The 23587-nt window shown below is 29.5% G+C and overlaps 1 protein-coding gene across 8 annotated transcripts in view; it reads left to right on the top strand.

Moving 5' to 3' along the window:
• The window catches only part of GluClalpha (glycine receptor alpha 1), a 52839-nt gene extending 29489 nt beyond the window's left edge, over positions 1–23350 (top strand). Inside the window, exons 4-10 of one of the 8 annotated variants that reach the window (XM_088192071.1) lie at positions 14273–14343; positions 18858–18927; positions 18994–19230; positions 19294–19428; positions 19903–20055; positions 20128–20402; positions 22550–23350. In XM_088192071.1, coding sequence (XP_088048197.1) covers positions 14273–14343; positions 18858–18927; positions 18994–19230; positions 19294–19428; positions 19903–20055; positions 20128–20402; positions 22550–22738 — 1130 coding nt within the window. In that variant the 3' untranslated portion in view covers positions 22739–23350. Of the gene's footprint in view, positions 1–6734; positions 6917–12036; positions 12105–14272; positions 14344–18857; positions 18928–18993; positions 19231–19293; positions 19429–19902; positions 20056–20127; positions 20418–22504 lie in introns of those variants that run through there. The other 7 variants (XM_088192070.1, XM_088192068.1, XM_088192066.1 and 4 more) reach the window with 7 other exon arrangements.
• Positions 23351–23587: the final 237 nt, after the last annotated feature.

The following is a 23587-nucleotide window of genomic DNA, read 5'->3' as shown; positions in this document are numbered from 1 at the left end:
TGAGCTAACTTATTATATAATACACCTTATTTTTAACATATCAAGAATGAAATAGGGTAGTCCGTAACGTCTCAAACTAGTAATTCTGAGGTTGCAGGCTCGAGCCCCAGCAGCGGCACTCGAATTTTTATTTATAAAAAAAACCGGCCCCACTGCAGTAACTTCTATTGATTATAAATTATTTTACACATAGTAATTTATAATTATTATTCTTACGATTCCTAAACTTTCATTCTGGTAGTTAATACTCACTTGTAGGTGCTCATTATATCTGATTGAACTACTCAGTTGTTTAAGATTTACCCCGCTGTAAGGCATTAGGTTTACGCCTGTCAGCTTACAATTAATAAATAAAATAAATATAGGATAGGACATAAATATATCCCACATTTTAAAGTGGCACACAAAAATGTAACGAAGTCATTTAGAAAAAAACTGTATATATTTCTTATGAGTACATATAAAACAGTTAAATAGCGGCTATTGATAGCAATACATTGCTGAAAACATTTCTGTGGAATAGCATCGATTTACTTTGCCATATTTCGATTTTTTGGCAAATGTTTTGTGTCCGTCATATATTTTATAATGATGAGACAAATTAAAAATCAGGAAAAATTTTAATCAATGGCAATTAGGGTTAAACTTTACCTCCATCATTGGGAATCCGTCCGATAATTACAAAACTTGTGAAGAATAGTGAATTAAAAAAATTAGGCTAAAAATAGCTATTAATGGCTTTCTACCGATCATAAAAAAATATTATTAATACTCTCACAAATCATCGTTTTACCTATTTGTTGTACAAGGAATAAGTAGTGTGATTAATATTGTATATAATACAAATTTCAAGATTAATTTTAGCAGATGAATATGTCTTGATTATAGTTAAAATCGACTATAAATTAAACTTTCTAATGTATTAAAGCTTCCTGTCTATTCTGTATATTTGCAAAAGCTAAGTTTGTTTTTTTTACCGCGAACGCGACTTCTATGTATTCTTTCTTCTGTGATTCCGATATAATTCCAACAACATGTTTAATAATATTTTTATTGAGAGATAACCCGAGAAATTCTGGTTTGTATCTCTAATGGTTTTTATTTATGTTGAAATGTCATGTGATTTATAGAGCGTATGTCTCTACTTTTATTCGATTTGCTCCAAAGCACCTAAAATTTTCAATTTTAATCATAAGTATACGCTACTTTTATACCTCAGTGAATTTTCTGGATAACATTTAGACTTCTAAATAGGTTATATATAGTTCAGAGTCACAGCAATACATCCTCGTTTCTTTTATTTTAATTGGCATTAACGTTTGTATCCTAGGTATGTAAAATATTTTCAAAAGCATGCGTATATACAATTTTAGAACGAAGGGGAGACTGATTCATAGCAATGTTTTTCTAGATGTTTTTGTGCGTCTTCTGGGTGTTGACACAATGACCCATCTGTTCCGCTGCTTTCTTCATCTGCATATACCAACAACTTTGCCCAAAGCAAAGTTGTAAATAATATAGGATAGTATATTCTCAGCATATTTACTAAATTTGATCATATGTTATTTAAAACAATATCTCGTTCATCTAAATTGTGTATTTAGCTGCTTACTTGCATAAGATAGCTATTGTGGAGTTGAAAATAGCTGTTCAAAAAATCGATTTATTACCAGGATTGTCTGCGTTTTCCGCTTTGTGTGCTTCGATCGGTGATTAAATTTTAAAATTCGTTCCGAACAATGTGGATACATAATCGCTTCTGTGAAACTTGAATGTTAGTCGAAAATGGGTTGCAAACATATCAGGAAGCGTTTACGGCCATCAATCAATCAAAAACGCAACATCGCAATTTGCTTTCAATTCTCGGCAATTTTATACTTAAACATTCACGAGTCGATTATATGACCATATTCCTGAAAAGTAAACAATACCAAGCAAATGTAGTGTCATAAAATATGCAATTAATAATATTTCCGACATGGGACACGTGAAAAGCTTTACACGTATTTCCGAAACGTGTCACACCGGCTAATTTCAGCCGCCGCTCTAAATTTCTCTACTGCTTAGAATTATTTTAAAACGTTGACAATCACTGCTTAAACCCTCTAAGAAACGCATAAATTATACACACGGCCGCAATTAGCGTACGTTCGTTAATGGGTCAAAACGCGCAATTTTCAAGAAATAATTATTATAAAAAAAAACATCACGTGACTTTGGAGAATATCAACGGATTGAAATTTAGGATTTAAACGCCGCGTTTCCGCAGTTATGAAGTTACAGCGCCTTAATAACAAGACGGTTAAATGTTTTTATTATACAATGACTAATTAATGTGTACTTAACATGGTTTATTTGATTTTATATGTATACCCATTTCTCAAAGCAGATGATAATGATAATGATGATATTTTTGTATTAAGCAATGGTAGTGTTCATTAACATGATATTATAGACAAATAAGTCTTTCTTACAAATATGTGTAAAACTTTTGTTGAATTGCATGCGAGCATTTTCCCTTTTTCATTTGTAACAATTGTTTCGCTCCCGTGTGATCAGCACGTCATTATACAATCAACACTTATTATCCTTGTATTAAATTAGCATAGTACAAATAAGTAGGAAGGTTAAACATATAATAGAAAAGTGTTCAGGGCGTATCAAAAATAGATTGACGTCAATGGTGCACAGTGCTTCTATTGTACAAAGTGCCAAATTTATGTTACGTTGATTATATAAAAACAGTTTATATAGGTGAGTCAAATAGTTCAGTTTAAATCAATACACTGTTATATGTATATAGCATACAAGGCAGTTATTAAAAATTATATAAAATATACAGTAATATATTTTAATTTATATACTATTAGCTTTGATTCAATTATTTCTAAGGCCAAAACTATTCAACATTTTATTAGGGGTTTATGTAAAACGTGTTGTGGATAAAAACAATTTTGTAGCGAATTCATACGATTATACGTGTCATTAGCGGGTACAGTGTGTAAGGAAAATTGCTCGATTTGCACTTAAAAGCCACACTGTAATCTCACGCAGTGATCGCCAAGCGGTAATGGCTACTGCATAGGCGGCCGAAAAATTTATATCAGTCATTAGATATAGGATAAAATATATATATATAAAGCATAATAAGCTAGCCAATAGTGTTTTGCGTGGGATTTTAACTTCCCTTTTTTAACACAAACAGGTATATGATTCCATGTGCGAAGGTTTAATTTTATATTATTATAGACAATAAACATGTTTTCAATACCCATTTATATTAAACAATAAGAAATGTGCATGATATGTATTATATTATTTACATTGGAAACTGTAGACTTCAAGTATTTTTTATATGTATTTCTAATGTGATTTCTGAAATTTACTTTTACTAACAATGCCTTTAGTGATTAGTCCATTAAAGTCAATTCATGATATCATTACATTTAAAAAGGTTTATTTTGACAAGAATAAGTTAATGATGAAATATAGCCTTTGAATTTAAATGTGCCTTTATATACAATATCTTATATAATATAATAAAAAAAAATCCATTCTAACATTTCTCCCATTGTCCTTACACACTTTGCAGCGGCCATTATGGTGAAAAATTCTGGATTTCGTTTCGTCCTTTGTTCTCGCAATGTGTACTTTTCATCATCGCGAAACCCTCTAACGTTTTATGTTATATACAAAACGCAAATGCAAACACACCAAATAAATATATTGCGTATTTTATTTGATTTGATTTTTCAATGTTTAATTATGAAATATACATATTCTAGAGTGCTTCAATTGGACCTATATTTTTAAAGATAATATGATAATCTTTAGGTAAGTCTGACTAAACGAGAAATCTGTTACATCATAAGCGATAGTGTGGAGCTTGTTGTTACAAAAATATGAATTTGATTGAACAATATCCCATAATACATAAGCGTCTAAATTGTATGTTAAAAGTTGAGGATGAAACATTTTTCATCAGTAAATTTAAATTCTACTGATAAGTTAAGTAGAAAAGTGCTGACTTCGACTATTATCAAACTCAACCCTATGTATGCGAAAGTCGAGAATCTTATTGCTTAAAAACAGGACACGAGCAGAAATTATTATTTGTACTTTATAATGATGGGATTTCACTCATTTGCGCCTATTTCTTATAGTAAATATTTACAATTTAGAGCAGAAATATATAATATAGTCAATTTATGTATAAAATGTATTATAGTATATTACAAGTAAATTCACAAAAATAAATAAATAATAATTTTGTTGATTTGAAAATAAATTAAGAATTAAATTAATCATTAGGCGAAAAAGATTTTGATTTACTGAACAATTATTTTTATGTAGCACTTTCATTTTCATGATTTTTTAATTAGCTTTCTATTTCGCATGTGATCACAACTATTGCATACAAAGTGTTAAAATGGTCGGCGCAATAAACAATAGAGCAATTATCTGCGTAGATATATATTAATAGTGCAACCGTTGGATCTTACTTTAACGGCAAAAATTGCAGTATCATGCAGGTACAGCACACACGAATTGTACATTTCAAAGGATTACTCCATTGCCAAATAAATACAATTTTCCCGTTACACAGAAAAAATCTGGTTCGCCTTGAATCATCTGCATTAGTCAAAATATCGATGACTGAAAGGGCAAATAACTTTCAACTCTTAAATATAGTATCATATGAGCTCGGAACACTGAATACTTAATTAGTTTGCATTCTGCTTCACAACTTGGAACGAGAGCTAAGCTAAAAAACATGAAAAGGCCAGAGAAACTGCCACTAGCATCAGACTAAAAAAGTACTGAAATCCAAGAATTAAAGCAGATCTTACTCTTATTCCTCATCGATATGAAAGCTTGAACACAGCTGCAATTAATCACTTCCGCCTGGACTTAAAATAATATGAGTACAAAGGATGAATTTGACAATATAGTGTTAAGAAAAGGAGCACACAAAAGCCCTTGTTATGTCCAGGGAAAAGTAGGTGACAGGACTGCAAAACAATATATACATCAAGAGCGAGTGCATAATAACATCGTTCAACGCGTGTTTATCACGTGCCTTGTGATTGGTAGGTCGCCGTGAAGGATTTGCCGATATGTGTAAGTACACAGGACAGTGTCGGAATGTTGTATAACTACTTTCAAAGCTGTAATAATAGTTTTGTGAAGGATCTTATTCTTGAAACTCGCACAATTACCGTAACTAAGGATGACCATTCGTAACAACAAGGATGAACTTGACCACACAAAAGCCTTCGTTACGTATATAAAAAAAAGAGTTTCACATAAATAACATGTAATCACTCTCTGATGCATTAAAATAATATTTCTTTGTTGCGAAAAAGGCACGAAAAACAATCACCGGACGACAAAAAGCACCGTAAAGCCACAATATTATCGTTGCACCACTCAAAAGGATGTCCATTAAGCAAATGTTACGTTCTAGAGACGTGTACACATTTTTTTGGACGAAGAAACGAGTGCAACAATTAGCTGGATGGTCGCTGCATGGTTGTGATTTGTCAGCGAGCTTTCAAATCCTTGATACTTAAGGTCTCCAATGGGAAGAGGGCAGAGACACAGAGAGTCATTAGCAGCAGAGAGGAACGAACCTCCACTACATCGTTGCTGCCACAACTACAAGACCTCTGAGGATCATCCACTGGACATCATCCCTCCGCCAGCTTCTCCACCACTGCTCAAAGAAAAACGACACTCATCCACCATAGTTTGTCGCAATATATGTAATATTAAATAATAAATTATTACCAGTTTCCAACGGCGTATTTCTGGCTGCAAAGTCAGACCACTTAAAGTGTCGTTAAAGACAATGCTGACTTGCTAAGGACCTATAGAACTAATTGGTTTATATATTGGTGACTAAGTACTTTAAAAAAATATATAAGGAGATAATATAAAGTCGAATGTTTGGTGCTAAAAATTCAAATCACCAGAATGTAAAAATTAAACCAGATCTTCTAGATGACTTTAATATTAGCTGATGAAAAGCTACAGTAATAATCATGGATATAACTTATATTAAAAACTGCATTGAAATGTGCAGAATATTCTCAAGAATCATAATTGCTCGATTCGTTGTATTGTATATATAGAACCCTCAAACATTTTTAATACGTAACCAAGTCATCTGGAGCGAATAAAATACAAAACAAAAACTTTCTTATAGGGACAAAGTACAGTAGTAAAGTTTTTACGAAAATATTTAGACAACTAGAAAACTATTTAATTAAAAATACAAATGTCATGTTAACGATTTTTTTATGGCAAAATTTATGTACGTATCGCGCTTGCTCTCTTTTTTTGACACCCAACGCACAAATTTCTGATTTTGACTGAATTTTCTTAACCTCTATATAAACAGTTCTTACTGCTTTAACGTCAAATTTACCTATTACTCCTTTAACTTTGACAGCATTTGTCTGTTAATATAATTAGTTGACAATGAAGTTCTTCTTTTGCACGTAAGAAGCTTTTATGTTTATTATTTTTTAATAATTTTCATGAAATACAACTTATAGCACATAAATATTACTTTATTAACAAAAAAAAATCTATGAAAGAAATTTGAGATAAATATGTATGTAACAACAAGCCCCAATTTTTCCTACTGTCATTGTTTTGGTGTTTACATTTTTGACTGACTTTTCTTTGTATATATTTTAATATATTACAACGATGTAAAGTTCGACAATCACTTTGGGTAAATATTTGTTATTATGAGTCTTGATTCGGTTTTCCAATGTGGATATGATTTATGTGTATGTACGTGTTTTGTTTGCCATACTGTTATCTCGCTCAACCTCCAGATGGTCCCGCCGTAGTCCGAATTAACCTGTTTGTGAGAAGCATTGCGACCATAAGTGACATCAAGATGGTAAGTCCTCGTAGTAGATAAGAAAAAAATAATAAAAACATCACATAACAAATAATGATAAAATAAATCAAATACACCAAGCTAGCTGGGACACGGATAACAATATAGTGCGATGAAGCGATTTATTTCTTTATATAATCACACGCATATTAATTACTTAGAGCTCACGTTATCATTGCACAATGTTGAATCCGAACAGATTTACTATATATGAGCAATAAACTATATTAAAAATATGTGTAAATACAATTTTAATTTATTTTTTTCCATTCTACATATTTTCTCATCGAAGCGTGCCGTATACATTTATGTATATGATAAAAATCATTAAAATATAAATAACGAGCAATGTAAGAATATAAATAAAAATTCAGCATACTGTTGAGGATTTCCTTATTTCGTTATATTATCAGTTTGCGTGTGTGCTCTCTGTTTATTTAGTATACTTATATACGAAGCGTGTGTTTTACTATTTTATTATATATTTTTATTTGGTGTGTTTAATATACTTATTATTACTTTTTAGATTTGATTTTTAGACCGATTTGTTGAATTTAAAATGTAGGAATCGATAATGTGAAAATGATTATAGATGTTGTTATGAAACGATCGAATTTTCACTGATATAAGTATCAATATAAAAACACATTATAAATGTGTTTAAAGAATTTAAAGTAATGAATATTGCATCAATATGTATATATGCATAAAAAATAATATGCACCGACTGAACTTCAACAACCTTACTGCCACCTCTGTACTATGTAATTGTAAAGCTGTGTGATAAAAAGAGTATTTCTTTAATAATCAACATTTTAATTTCACATTCAAAGTAGACCCTATTAGATATAATACACTTCTTCTAATCCGAAAAACATTTGAGGAATGCACTATGTAGTATTATTCTTTATTAGCTAGCTCAGAAATTTTGCCTATAACTATTTTATGGTCGCAAAGCGTTTTCTTTAAAATATCTTCTTTATTTAGAGAAACAGAGAGCCATATATGGTGAATCAATATTGTGAGCCGGCGCTTTATCTTGGTACAAAATCAATAAATTTGCACACAATTCTAGTAATTTCAGTACTATATAGTTTTGTATTAATCGTACGACATGGTAGTGAAAATTCATAGTGGATCCATTCAAATCAATAAGAAGAACATTTACATTTGATCAAACTTGACGTACTTTTTATCTTGACTCTTCAGAGTGCTTTCATTAAAACGATTCGATTATTGTTTCCCTGTCATTCATATATAATTGTTTTGGTCAAGAATTCCTATGTGCGCTGGTACGTTATCGTAGTGCAAAATAGTTATTTGTAAGCATTTCTAGTCTTTTTCTTCAGATTTCTTCACTCAAGGTTTAACCATACGAGAGAGTTTAAAAAATTTATATTAAATTATAGCATTATAATCGAAAAAAATAAGAAGAACCTTGATGTTAGATCAAACTTGACGTATCTTTTTCGTTCTAGGCTATGATTTGTCAATATTCAGAAATCTTAAATTTCTTTGATTTGCATTCTATACGATACGCTAGTTTGTAGCGTCCTTAAATATGCCTCTATTTTGTTGAAATCCAAACTGCACAGAATTTAAATACTATCAGAAGTTCAGTGAACACCTTTTATAAGTAGTATTTGTATATATAATAGTTTCTGTAAAAATATAACCAAAATTATTTTTGCATATATATATTATAAACATGCATTAATCATTACTTTTTATGCTTAATAAATTATATTAAAAGATCATTTATTTATTTATTTATTCAATAATTATAAGGGCACATACATTAACGTATAACAAAATCAACAGGCAACGATAAAAATAAATAAATAAACTTTCATTAAACATGGTTATTGCATGCAATAACTTTTTCCAGTTGTTTGAGCTCAATTATAAAAAGTTAACTCGTATTTTATCAAACTCTCGATCAAAGTTTCGCCGGAAAAAAATATAAGATTAATATTTAACTACATAAGTCTAACTGGAAAGAGTTTCACACTTTATACATAGACAAACATATTTATTTATTTTATAAAACAATATAAAATATTACATAAATATATACAAAAAAAAATGTTAATCGATGTTATACTCTATTATTTGATTTAGAAATTTTGATCAATTTAAGACTTGCCGCTTATTATTTCCGCTGCTGGTATTTAATTGATCTGAACGTTTCAATATATTCTTGGGCGCGTGTGTATGTTTTTTCTTCAATTTAAATTGGCCTATAGATTAAAAATATATCATAATCCGTACGATGGTCAAAAACCACTCAATTGTGATTTTATGCTCCCTCTCAGTGTATGGCACAAAATTTAGTGTTTTTTTGATATAAATGATTGCCCCATAGAAGGATTGATGCTGTAAACTTAGATTACAATGTTGTTTATTGTCCTCTTCATTGCTATATAAAACAATGCAAATGAATTATTATTTTATTTGGTTCTGTTTAATTTCGTTTAATTCTAAAATATTATATATACATATAATTTGAGAAAGAACTAAATTATAGTTAATATGAACGTTTATTTTTTCGGCAACATGTTTATTTCCGTCTTTGCTAGATATAATATTTTACAGATTCTAAACGGTTTTCATCGATTGCAATAGGTAAGAAATTTTCTTATTCACTTACGTGCGGTCCAACGTCGTTTTCATCTTTTATCGAATAGTAAGTTACAATAAAAAAAGGTTTATGTACTACTGTATATAGTATGTATACTTGTGTATGTATTTTTTTTTTATAAATAACATTTTTGTGATTGTTACTTTTTTTCAGCAACGATCATCAATTATTAATTAAGATTAAAACACTAACTAAAAAACTTTAAGTTCAACTTAGCAGATTCAAAATTATTTTATAAAATTGATAATGCTCAAAAATCCGTATAATTTACCCAAAAATAATTTTACAAATAACATTTATTTGATAAAATTATATAAAGATAAGACACGAATATTGCTACAATAATATATGGGTTTTTTCACAATTTTTAGTGACATTTTAGTGACACGCAAATTTTATATAAATCATAGCTCATGATTTTTATTTATAGAAATTATTGTACTGCAATAAAAAATCATTTGCAATACATGTTTTTATAGTTATTTTGTGACTTTGATTTTAACTATAAAATAAGACAAAAACTTGTAAAAGATATAAAATAGTTACATTAAACAGTAATTCTATTTTTATTTTGCTACAAAATACTTTTATGTAGTATATGCTTTTTTTTAGGTATCATTGATTATGTTTTTTAATGACTATAAAAAAAATTATTTGCGTTTTTGCTATCAATTATGATAAAACTTGATACATAGTACATATTGCATTCATTTACAGCAGAATTATTACTGTTAAATATTATTAATATATATTACTAAATTAGATAACGTTAAAAAAAATGTATTATGCTAAAATAAATAATCATTTTCAATACATATTTTTTTAGTTATTTTGTAATTATAATTCTAACCATAAAATATGTTAAAAGCTTAATTAAATTAGGTTGCAATTTTTTTTCTTTTTGACAATTCAATATTCATTTAAAGTATTATTGTTAATGCTTTAAAAATACTACTACTGTATTAAAAATAATGACATTATCTTATTAAAAAATTCATAATTAAATTTCAACAGTAATAAGCATGCTTTAAATAGATGTAATATATACTAAATATCACAATTTATCATAGCAATAATAAAATTGCATAGTTATTACTGTTGAAATTTAATTATGAATTTTTAAATTAGATAATGTCATTATTTTGATACAACGATACGATAACTCAATGATATATACAATTTAATGCTGATTTCAGATATTATTCATAATAATTTTAAACTAATAATAATATATTTTTAATTACAATTTTGCTTTCGATTATAATAAAGTTTAATACATAGTACATATTTTATTTATTTAAAGCAAAGTTATTGCTGATGAAATTATTTATGATTTTTTAATAAAATAAAAAATCAATTGCTGTAATTTTTGTTTTTTGGCAAAATTTTATATTTTTTTACGATTTACTATCATAATATTACCAGGCGCGTACGGTGAAATACATTCCCTTTCGCTCACTCGCGTATTTACCGACGAGAGTGAGCGAGAGATAAGGGCGTGCGTTACATGCGCACCGCACGCACCTGCTCATTACACTTGGCAGCAACTCTATTTTTTATTTTGCCACAAAGATACGATAACTCGATGTATATGTTCAATTAAATGCTGATATTAAGTACTAATTTTTTTTGTATAGTAGTGTTTATAATAAATAACAATAGCTGTGTAATTATCTAACTTAAGTGAAACTTTTAAATACAATTTTTTTTGTTCAAAAGCTCACAGCACAGGAACAAAATTTATTAACAATATCCACAGAATACTTCTTTAAAAAAATAAGTATAACAGGCGAATCTTGACAATTGTACCTTGAAAACAGCAAATCAATACTTCCCTGTGTACTTACACGTACCGGTACAAGTGATGCTTATGCGTTAAAAAAAATATTGTTCTTACATTTAATGTATAATTTAAAATTCTTTTTCAACATATAATTTTTAAGCAAAAGCATGTCATACAATAAATTATAATATATGCAGTAAATTTTAAAATAAAAATTGACGATATATTTATGCATAAATACACTGAGTTATCTTATCTTTATCTAGTCTATTAAAGCAATAATAATGCAATAAAACGTTTCAATTTTTAATTTAACATATAATAACTAGCACGATAGATAGAGGTATAAGTCAGTGACTAATATCTGAAAAATCTTGGTTCAAATTCTTTATACAAATTTTATTGTTTGTGATTATTATTATAATAATAATAATTCTAATTATAATATCGTGATGAATAATTAAATGTTTTTGTAGTCGTTGTAACACGTTAGTCTAGTGCTTGTGATGTTGCAACGAAAGATTTACAATAAAAAAATATATAAAAAGGTTGTAGCAATATTCGTGAACATATCTTTATATTGGAAAGTGAAACACGAATATAGAGATCAACTCTTTATGATTCAAGAGGGTTTTTTTTGTTGAAATCAATATGCAATAAACCTTTTCTTTGTTTTTTCCGATGACCACAATACAGATGGCCCTGCTAAAGTCCGCGTCAACATTTTTGTGAGAAGTATCTCAAAGATCGATGACGTCACTATGGTAAGTTTCCTCCGCCCTGTTCTGGGTAAAGAGGCGTCTACATCTCGCACAATGACTATTCTCCAATAATTCCACAAATAAAATAAATTTTGTTCGTACACAACGGAAAACACTACGCATACATGTATACTATTTGCTGTTCAGGCATTGAAATCATATAAATTTGGAGAAGAAAAACAGCAATGTTATTTGCATGTATGTTAATTATTACAAGTTTCGTTTATATGGGCGAGTTCCGTCTACGTTGAAAATCGCACATTCACTGTTGTAAAGTATTTATATTATATGTCTGCAATGAGTATCCACTGTTGAATTTGTGAATGTCTAACGCACAAGGAACGAGCCTGATTTTGCTCTTTTAAGGCAATGATAATATAAGATGAGTATCGAATCCTTTTCCTGCCTTTCAATGATAAAAATACAATTTCTTATTCGTGACGTGTTATTGACAAAGCAAATAAATAGATTTTTCTAATATGTATTACATTATATTATAGTATTTTTGATACGTTTTGTTTACATGTGGACTTCTTATAAAGTGTCTAGAATAATTACTAAGTAGTTATGTTATTATTTTATTATTTATTCATAAATTTATTATTTCATTTTTATGATTGTTTGTGAAAACCAATTCCACTTTATCGTCTATTTAAATATATCACAATCATTTTTTTTGAGTTTGAATGAAGAATTCATATCAAAATTTACATCATAGCATAAATGTTCATTATCATTTTTATATTTAAATAAGCGATTGGAATCATCGTGCGTAAAATAATAAAAAAAAAATTAAAATTGCATTACTTTATAATTTTAATTTATTTTTATACTTTTTTCCATTTCAATATCACCTGACACTACCAACGTGCTGATGGGTGTGCTTTTCTTGTTCCTGTTGTGATTCGAATTCTGGCAATCTTGTAGTTTAATTATTTTTAATTGTGTTTATTATAGTTATTATATTTTCAAAAGTAAATCTTTTACATATACATACATATATAAGTAAGACAAACTGAAAGTTAACAAAGTCGGTGCTGAGAGAGGTGACATATCTCACACCGGTTTTTGGCTGAAGATGCTTATAAATATTTATTGGCTGTTTTTTTTTTCATTCTGTTGTGTTTTTGGACTCTTATTATATATTACATTATAAATATAAATGTGTAGAGAGAAAATAATAGCTATTCGATAATGCGAGAATACTTTAGCAAAAAAAATATCTTCAGACTAATTTGTTTATCTTTCATTATCATTATCATCATCATCGCATTAGTTTGCATCATTTGCTCTTTGAAATTTGTCGGTTGAACAATTTCAAATTTGAACCAATGTCTATATGTCGTTACAAAAGGTTATGAATGTATAAAAATAATTGTTATATAAACACATAAAAATCGTCAATATAAATCCTTATAGATTACGTGCTATGCATATTTTTAGTTACCTTAATTACTTTAGAGTTTTACGATATACATTTCTAGCTCCAACCAAAGGAAGACAGTATCAACGGGCAGTGGTCGTTTTGGAACACCAGTATTTATTTGAAGCGATGAAGTTGTTGTTAATTGAAGACCCCATAGCAAGAACATGTTTAATGGCAATAATAATATTAATTAAAAGTAGAAGAAGAAAAATATTTTTTTATATTTTAAGCGTTTATATTTTTAATTAAAAACATGTTTAATAAACACACTTAGAAGTATACTACATGTATGTAAAATCACTTAAGAGTATTTATTCGGTCGGTCCCTCACTATCGTGAGGTACCGCAGCTAGCTAATTACATGTACGTTCCATTAACCAAACTATCAACTAATGTTTGATCATAGCGCAATTTTTTTGTTTTTATAATTGTATTTGAAATAGCATATATAAAATGTAAGATTTATATGGTGAAAAGAGTAGTCTTACGGATTGAAGTTATATTATATATATGTTGTACTTATTATATATTTTTATATAAAAAAAATAGTTAGTTTTAAATCCGAGCTTTAAAAATCTTAACCCATTAAGATGTTCTTCTCTCTTCTTCTAAATATATTTAATCTATAAAATAATAAACATATGTTCTCACACATAGTATCTTCGACTAACTAGTTCTTGCCGCGGGGTCTTCAATTGACTTATGCTCATTCACACATTGATTAGCAATTTATTTTTGTTAAAAGGCGACGATCCAACTGTTGTTCGGGTCAACTTCTTCCTCCGTTCCATCAGCAAAATCGATGATTACAAAATGGTGAGTGCTGCCATTGATGCCGCACGTCATCACGTGTTCTAATGCTTATACTAATAACATTGGATATTGGATACTAATCTTTATATACAGATAATTGTCAGTCTTATCATTGTATGTACAGTTTCGTTTTGTACTAACTTGCCGTAACGTCCTTCACGCACAAGTCTCGCAAAATTATAACTAAAAAATTAAGTTAAACACTCAAGCATCGAAAATGTTACCCCTGCATGATCATCATAATTAACCCATTGTTTAATTTAATTTTTTCGTAATTTTGTTAAATATATTATAACAGCGTTTGGATTGAACGGCAAATGTTGCTTTACATACGTGTTCGATATATATTAACACGAGACTATATAAGAACACAGTTTCACATTAACTGATGAAAGCACAGTCGCTTGAATATGTGTATAAAAAACTTCAATCGTGATGGATTTTAAATGTTTTTATGTATTGCTTTAATAAAGTGGATATGGAAATATTGATAATCTATAACAGATTATATATTTTATTATTACATTACATTTGAATATAACTTCAGATATTGATATTTTCATTTCCACTCGACATTGGTTAAGTCACACTATATGTATTTTATACAGAAACTGAATCAAATTCCCATTGAGTCGAGGAAAATCAGTAAGATACTTGCTTAAAATCACGTAAAGCTAATGTTATAAATATATTATTATGTTATATACAGCACAAAAGGACTTTAATATACTTCACTCCTTGAAATTAATATTTTACACTTGACAATCTAGATAGGCTTTCTTCAAATGCACTATATACTACACAAAACCAAAACATTTTTGTTGAAAAAGTTTGCCTAAATATATACAAAATTACATCTTAACTTATTTTTATAAATATTATATAAATATAAACTCTTATTGAATTAAAACTACGGCAATTGATAAAAAAATTCACTATTTTACATATTCACAAAATAAATCTGTATACTTATAGATGTGTTATTAGATAGCAAATTCGCTCAAGTTATTGATGTATTAAACTTAAGAAAACTGTATACCTCTTATTTTTAATAATTTTTTAAACAACTGTAATTTAATGCATGTATATGAATGCTCTGGGTGTTTGGTCTCAGATCGACTAATTATTTTTTTGATGTCTTTACACACACAAATTTACACTATTCCACTAAGATTCAGCATTTCTTAGTGGAATCCACATGGAGCGGAGAATCGCATAGGCGCTGCCACCGCAGGCTGCGGGACGCAGTCTCTTCTTCAGCTCCACGTTGCTGAAGGAACGATATTTTTGTAACCTCCACATCAGATCATCTTAGCTGCTCTCATATTCCTGGAATACGCTAAGAAAACGTTGGCTCCGTACCAGGCGCGTACGGTGAGATACTTTACCTTATGTTAAGTGACGAGAGTGAGCGAAAGGGAAAGTATCTCACCGTATGCGCCTGTTCCGTACATCTGAGGTCTCATGTCTCACAACGTTCCTTTTCGAGACTTTTTCGACTAATCTGTTCTAAAAACAAATTATATATCCATACTAAAAGAGATGTTGAAACTGGCGCATTTCTATGCTATATATATCTGGCTTGAAAGGTCTAAAATTTAACTTTTCTTTTCAAATATAATTTGCCGTTTTTTATGTTATTGTGCGACCTTGACACTCATGAGAATGTCATCATAACGGTGATTCGAAGGACCAACGAAACCATTTGGATGACTGTTTAAATTCTTAAGCACCAACAATTTGATAATAAGCTAAGAACGCCAAGTGCATGTTTGCTTTGTTATTAGCAAATTGTGCCTAACACCAGTTTAACTATGATCCATAAAATCAGAACCATCCCCACACAAATCTATTTTACTAGAACAAATATAAAAGAGTGAGCCTTTCAGAACCAAAGGCACAAGCAATTCAAAGAAAGCCAAATGAGAATAAACTCTTTTCTGTCTACCGTCCGAAGGTCCATCTTCCTTTTGAGTTTTTGCGACTTACTTTATTAAATTCAAGGCTTTGAAAAAAGTAGGTTTTTTAAAAGAGGTGGTATTACCATGTCTCTTCAAAACTCCCGGAATGGAGGGAGGGGTGCTTTCTGGGTAATGGCGTAGTTTCGGTAAAGATAAAATGTAATGTTTTAGGAATTTCCTCGGATTAAAACACATATATTACAATATTACAATTCAACCCATAAAATCTTCATCAATAAATATTTACTGCAGTGTTTTTTTATTAACATCGATATGTAAATAGAACTGAATCTGAAATAATTTGTTTTATATCTTTCGTGACATCTAGAATCAATATAAAACATGTTTACTTATCTATACATAAATGTAAATATATTTTAAAATAGATCATTCTTACCAAAAAATGTCACATAATCGGAAGATTACTTGCTTATATTGTTTTATATTTTTATTTTAGAAAAATAATAAAACACAAGTAAAAATAGTTTAGATATATCGTCAAATGATATTTCTTAAAATATAATTTAATTTAATACATATGACGTTAATACACAGTTTTTTCTAATCATTACATAAGATATTGATTCCAGGTGTTGTATTTATTATATAATATGAACATCGACATAAGTATATTGGCCGAATTTGGTATCTAACAACACAAAAATTCATTATACTTCAGCGTCTCTTTTTCTTAAAATTCATAACAAATTTCATACGCAACATTTCATCAATGGTGTAATAACAATCTTTATCATCATTTTTAACCGTTCATTACTACTATAAAGTACATTTATTATCTGAGCGAGTAATTAACATAATCATAAATATTAACGTGATGCAAAAAAATTAACTATAAGTTTAATTGTTAGATCCCGAAAATTATGGTTGTAAATGTCTATATTTAACGGTACTTTAGCTAAACATATCAAATCAACAATTATATATTATGTAGTACTTATCGTAAAGCGAGACATTTGAACCACGATTGACTTAGGGACAGACACCGAATGTTATTATTGTATATTGAATATGGTGTATGTTGACTGCCAAGCTTTGTGTATTAACATTTTATGTGGTTGTAAGAAATTAAATCGATTGTCACCCGCAGATATAAACTGGGGCAACTAACCCCGTCTTATTTCACGAGGTAAATGTTTTGTTTACATAGGATATCTAAAGCACTCGGTATAATACGTAACTGAATGAAGATGTAAAGGCAAAATCTCCATCATCGAGATTGAGCAAGCATGATGGGTAATTTATATATATTTTTATTTTATTTTTTCATAAATATCTCTTAAAGATCAAAAATGTTACTTATGTTTCAATCAATACATAGTGAGAAACAATTTTGATCTTTTTTGTAAATCTATATCTATTAACCTGAAACTACTTCTTTACCAAGTATGTACTACTTATATATACTCTTTTACTCTTACTTGATCTACTGAGTAAGATGTATATATATAAATTTATAAATAAATGTTAATCGATGCAGATAAAAATAAATATTGTAAAATATATAAATCTTCACTCAGTATGGATATTTTAGACTGATGGTATCAAAATGAATGATCCTATTATTTTTTTTAAACAATCAATAAAACAGTATGTGTTGTAATCATTCAATTGATACCTTCACACTTATACAATTATAAGATTATACGTGCAATATATGATATAATACATAAATGGAGAGCATCCGGAATTATTGTTGGCTGTTTGATGTTGCTGCATCTTGCCAGTGTTTGGTAATGTGCCTGTTACTATTATTATGCATGGTGAATTGTGGCTTTGTTATAGCTTTTTTTTAATGTGTTACTTTAAATTAATTAATTTCATTTGTTTTATTGATTACATTAATTTATTACTACTTTTTTATGTTTTATTTAATACAAGAACTATTAAAAAATTATAATATAAATAATCAACTGAATAAATCGACACAATACACATTCTAACTATGTCGAATAAGTGATACATTACAAATCATCAACTTAGATTGCTCTCAATTCAGTGTTGTAAATCTTATAAATCAATAAAAATATATTTCAAGCATTAAATTGAGATTTTCATATCAGAATACTTAGACACGCATCATTTTTATATTTTATATCAATAACATCAAATATAGCTGTAAATTTATATATAAAAAATAAGATGTTCATTCATAGAAAACGTTCATTTTCATCTTTATTTATTCTTATATTTTTTTATTTATTTTTTAATATAATATACTATAATATTAATGGAATTTATATACTATAGGTTATGAAAGTCATTCTATAAATGAACAAAACGCATATATACTTTTATAAGCTGCTTTGCCTTAATAATATAAAATAAATAATAACTAATTAACATACATTCAAGTAAAATGTATGTGAACAAAATGTACATAATACACGCAAAACACACACTCATTAAACACTGTAAAAACTCATCAACATTTTACAGCTATATGAATAATACATAATTTTTTCATTATTTTAACCACTAATAATAAAATATGTATAAGTCAATAGACAAGATTCTTATTATATTTATATTTTTCAGGAATATAGTGTCCAGCTAACGTTTAGAGAGCAATGGACAGACGAGCGGTTAAAATTTAACGATTTTGGAGGTTTATACTTTACTGTACAAATCAAAAAAAGTATCTGCAAATACTCACATTGATTTACAATTACAGGTCGATTGAAATACCTAACCCTCACAGAGGCAAGTCGAGTATGGATGCCCGATTTGTTCTTTTCCAACGAGAAGGAAGGTCACTTTCACAATATAATCATGCCAAATGTGTACATTAGAATTTTCCCGTATGGATCTGTACTGTATAGTATCCGTATATCACTGACTCTAGCATGTCCTATGAACTTGAAGCTATATCCTTTGGATAGACAAGTGTGCTCGCTTCGAATGGCCAGTTGTAAGTAAAATGAGCTAAAAAAGAATCAATGTATACAAAGGAAGCTAATGTATTTGGTTACAGATGGATGGACTACAGATGATTTGGTGTTTTTGTGGAAAGAAGGTGATCCTGTGCAAGTCGTCAAAAATTTACACCTACCACGCTTCACGCTTGAAAAGTTTTTAACTGATTATTGCAACAGCAAAACCAACACTGGTAAGTGCTAATAATATTTACTAGTAATTTATAAAATTAAAATCATATCAAGCCGTAACACAGTTTTATTATCATACAAGGTGTGCTCAAAAAGTACGGTGAAAATTTTTATTATGAATAAAGTAATTAGCTTAGATCAAATTTAAATTAATCTCCTTCAAAATAGGAATTTGCAGAACGGATATCTTATTTTGAGGTTGATTAATGTGAGAAGCGTTGTGGTCCATGTGGTCGAGACCTGATACTCGCTGACTTTTGTGGTCGGTCGACGAGGAGATCAATTGCTCGTCGATCAACTTATCGTAGATTTTCATAAAGACGATTAAATAAAGTTCACAGCTCATCACAGTTGAGATTAATTGATTTTGGTGTACTATATTAATCATTTTTTTTAATCATAAAAATAACTGTTGATTTCACAACACGCAAAACCTAGTTGAATAATGCTGCTCTACAATAATTTATTTATTACAGGTGAATACAGTTGCCTTAAAGTTGACCTTCTGTTCAAACGAGAGTTCAGTTACTACTTGATCCAAATCTATATTCCTTGCTGCATGCTGGTTATCGTCTCTTGGGTATCGTTCTGGTTGGACCAAGGAGCAGTTCCTGCTCGCGTATCACTAGGTAAGCTAACTCTCCATTTCACAATAACAATACATATTAAATCTGTGCCTCATCAATTATCAAACTGTTCAGGAGTCACCACGCTCTTGACAATGGCCACTCAGACTTCCGGCATAAACGCCTCGCTGCCTCCCGTCTCTTACACCAAAGCCATCGACGTTTGGACTGGAGTATGTCTAACGTTCGTGTTCGGTGCATTACTAGAGTTTGCGCTAGTGAACTACGCCTCTAGATCGGATATGCACCGAGAGAACATGAAAAAGAAACGGAGAGAGATGGAGAACGCTCAGAGCATGGACGCCGCATCCGACCTCATGGACACCGACAGTAATACAACATTTGCAATGGTGAGCCCAGACACGGTATAGTATAAATCTTTAAAACGTTTACAGCGCTTCACCATCACATTACGACGTAGACTCTTTAAGTTCTTGCAGTACTACATATGCTATTTTCTTTTCGAGTTACTTTATTTTTGATGGCGTTTCCATATATTATAGAATGGGTGCGGTGCTGTAAAAGATCGTGTTGACTGTTTCTCAACGAAAATATATGATCAGACCTTTGCGACTATCAGTGTGAATATAAATTGCTCATTTTATAAAAATATTTTTTTGAACCATTATAATTCACATACATTTATTAAGGGACTTAATTTCACTGTCGTACATACACATACAATTATAACAAATATTTCTAAAACATGAAAGAGAACACGTAAACATGTATAAACGACACATTATTTGTCTAATCTTTGCTATTCTTCCTTACTATCTACAATTGTTTTTCTTCCTTACTATCTATAAATTAATTTAATCGAGTATTTTGAAAATTACTCGATTAATACTTTAAATTCGAAAATTTTGAAATACTTCAGAAACAACAGTAACTTTATTAACGTCTTGTTTTTATTAGGCGTTTATTCCCGAAGTCCCGAGTTAGAGCGGTTACTATCAGGTAATAATTTTTTCGCATAGTTTCGGTCGTCGGCTATACTAGTGGGTACTAGCATATCGACTATAAACTCGAGCGAATATAAACACGATCACGTGATCGGCTGAGTCGCTCGCCATCAACCGTTCATGCTGGTGGCGTTTTGAATCTACCGCATCTATGGACGGCACGCCACTGATACACATACATAACATCTGTCTTCCTAATATTTTTTCACATATATACATATATTCGAATATGACGTACAGTAATACACAAAAACAATATATTTCGAGTGTTATAGTTACCTTTGTGATCGTAAACTTAAAAATATAAAATTAAATTTTAATATTTTCTTGTAATAATTGAAAAATAGAGTAAGGAAAGCGGCGTTTCCACAGCTTGTAAAGACGCAGGGCAAATGATATATTCATCCATATACATACTATTTTAAACATTTTATATATTGTATGTTCAGAATATGTTATACATTTTTTTCTCTTGTGTAGGATTTTTAGCCACTTCTTCTGCATATGTTATACTTGCATATACTTTATATTATATTGGGTGATGAAGAAAACCGTATATACATACATACACATACAGTGATGAATACAATACAATGAATTATTTTTCTGAAATGAGTATTTTTATAAAATATAAATTTTGATTATAACAATATTTTGATCATATGAAATTTCAACACATAAAATAATGTTTGTGTAATGTAAGAAATATTTTATGTTATATTTTTGGTTGATTTTTATATACATATGTATATAAATAAATATTTATTTATTTATATAAATATTATACACTGAAAATCCTTGATGTATTTTTGTATGTAGAATATCAATTATTTTAGAATCACATTTATTTTGATTGTGATGATAACAGTGATGTAGTGGGACAGAAGCGCGTGGTGTTAACCCTTTTTAAACTTATGTAAGGACTGAAACCTACGATTTGCTACCACTGAATTTAAAAGTACGTCAAAAAATCTCAAATATGAATGAATGGGATACAGAGTTAAAATGTACTCAAACAATGAACACTGGATTTTATTGGAAAAGACAGCTGGAAGTTAATAAGTAATCGGAGCAAAAACGGATATAAAAAACCGTCTTTAAAATTGGTCTCAAACAACGCCTTTAAAAATTAACTTATGTGAAAAAGTGCTTTAGAAATCATCGGCAGAAGATGTAATCTGGAAGCTTGTATAAGAAGTACTATAGTAAGATATTTTTAATAACTAGCACTCTAATTTTTTTCAAGGTATATTCATAAAAATATATAAAGCTTAAAATTATATTTTATTTAACACAGTTGGATTTCAAGGATTTTTGTACATAATATTTATTTTTAATTTTCACTAGTGAATCATCGACTTCAGATGTTATAGTAAACTCATGTATGTTTTAGTCTTTTCAGTTGTGAACATTTCAGCTTATCGAATAACAATATACTATACCCACTTTATTGGTAAACACACCTGATAGTTTTTTATACTCTCCAGAAGCCGCTCGTGCGGCATCCTGGGGACCCGTTGGCTATGGAGAAGGTACGACAATGTGAAATTCATATGCAACCCGCTAGACCCAACTGCTGCAAAATTTGGCTGTCGAAATTCCCCACGCGGTCTAAGCGCATCGATGTCATTTCGCGTATCACGTTCCCGCTGGTCTTCGCCCTATTCAACCTCGTGTATTGGATGACTTATCTATTCCGGGAGGAAACCGAGGAGAACTGATGGACTCTAATGATGGCTGCAGTATGCTTCGGTTTTATGGTAGTGTACATGCTCATACTCTGCGTGGAACTAAAACAGGGAGAGCTATAAGGCTCAAAATTTAGAACTTTCTATTGTATATCTATATACATATATATAAACGTTAAGGTAATAATTTATTGAAATATGGTGAACTATTTCTACATTGTATTTTAACTTTGAAATAAATCTATATTCAATATATCTCATCTTACATATGTACGTACATGTTGTGAACAATTACTATGTGTTGATTGATAACTAATATACTGATCTAAACTCATCATATCCTACCATTCTATATGAAAGATATATAAGGTGCGGCATGAACGTTGCTACGATATGAAATGTTAATATCTTAGTTATTCGTTTAGTTTTGCAAGAATCGCTAACGTTAGTTAAAACATATTTGTTGATGAATTACGTTTACCACGGTAATAACGTTTTGATCTGCTATAAGCTGAAAGACAACACAGAGATATTTACATTTCTTTTTTTAGCAATTGTGTTTCACTATGTAAATAATAAAGCACCCCGCATATCTAGAACAAGCGCATACATATGATTGTTAATGCTATTGTCTCACAATAAAAATATGTTCTAACGATGTGTTCAATACTGATTCTACTTGTTTTAAGTTATAGCTTATTGTACTTACTCTCTAATCTACTTTTTGAATCGATTGCTTCTATCTTGTCACCGTTCACCATTTGAACTTTTATGTATGTATAATATATACGTAAAACGTGTACATATACAAGTCTTCCATGCGAGCCGTATATTCATTTAATTTAATAACTAAATAATATGTTAATTATATACAAATTTGTT

The sequence above is a fragment of the Plectrocnemia conspersa genome, unplaced genomic scaffold, assembly GCF_051122295.1.
Source record: "Plectrocnemia conspersa isolate PC_06_02 unplaced genomic scaffold, ASM5112229v1 ptg000009l, whole genome shotgun sequence".
NCBI classification, from domain to species: domain Eukaryota; kingdom Metazoa; phylum Arthropoda; class Insecta; order Trichoptera; family Polycentropodidae; genus Plectrocnemia; species Plectrocnemia conspersa.
This window is presented reverse-complemented; position numbering and strand designations above follow the sequence as displayed.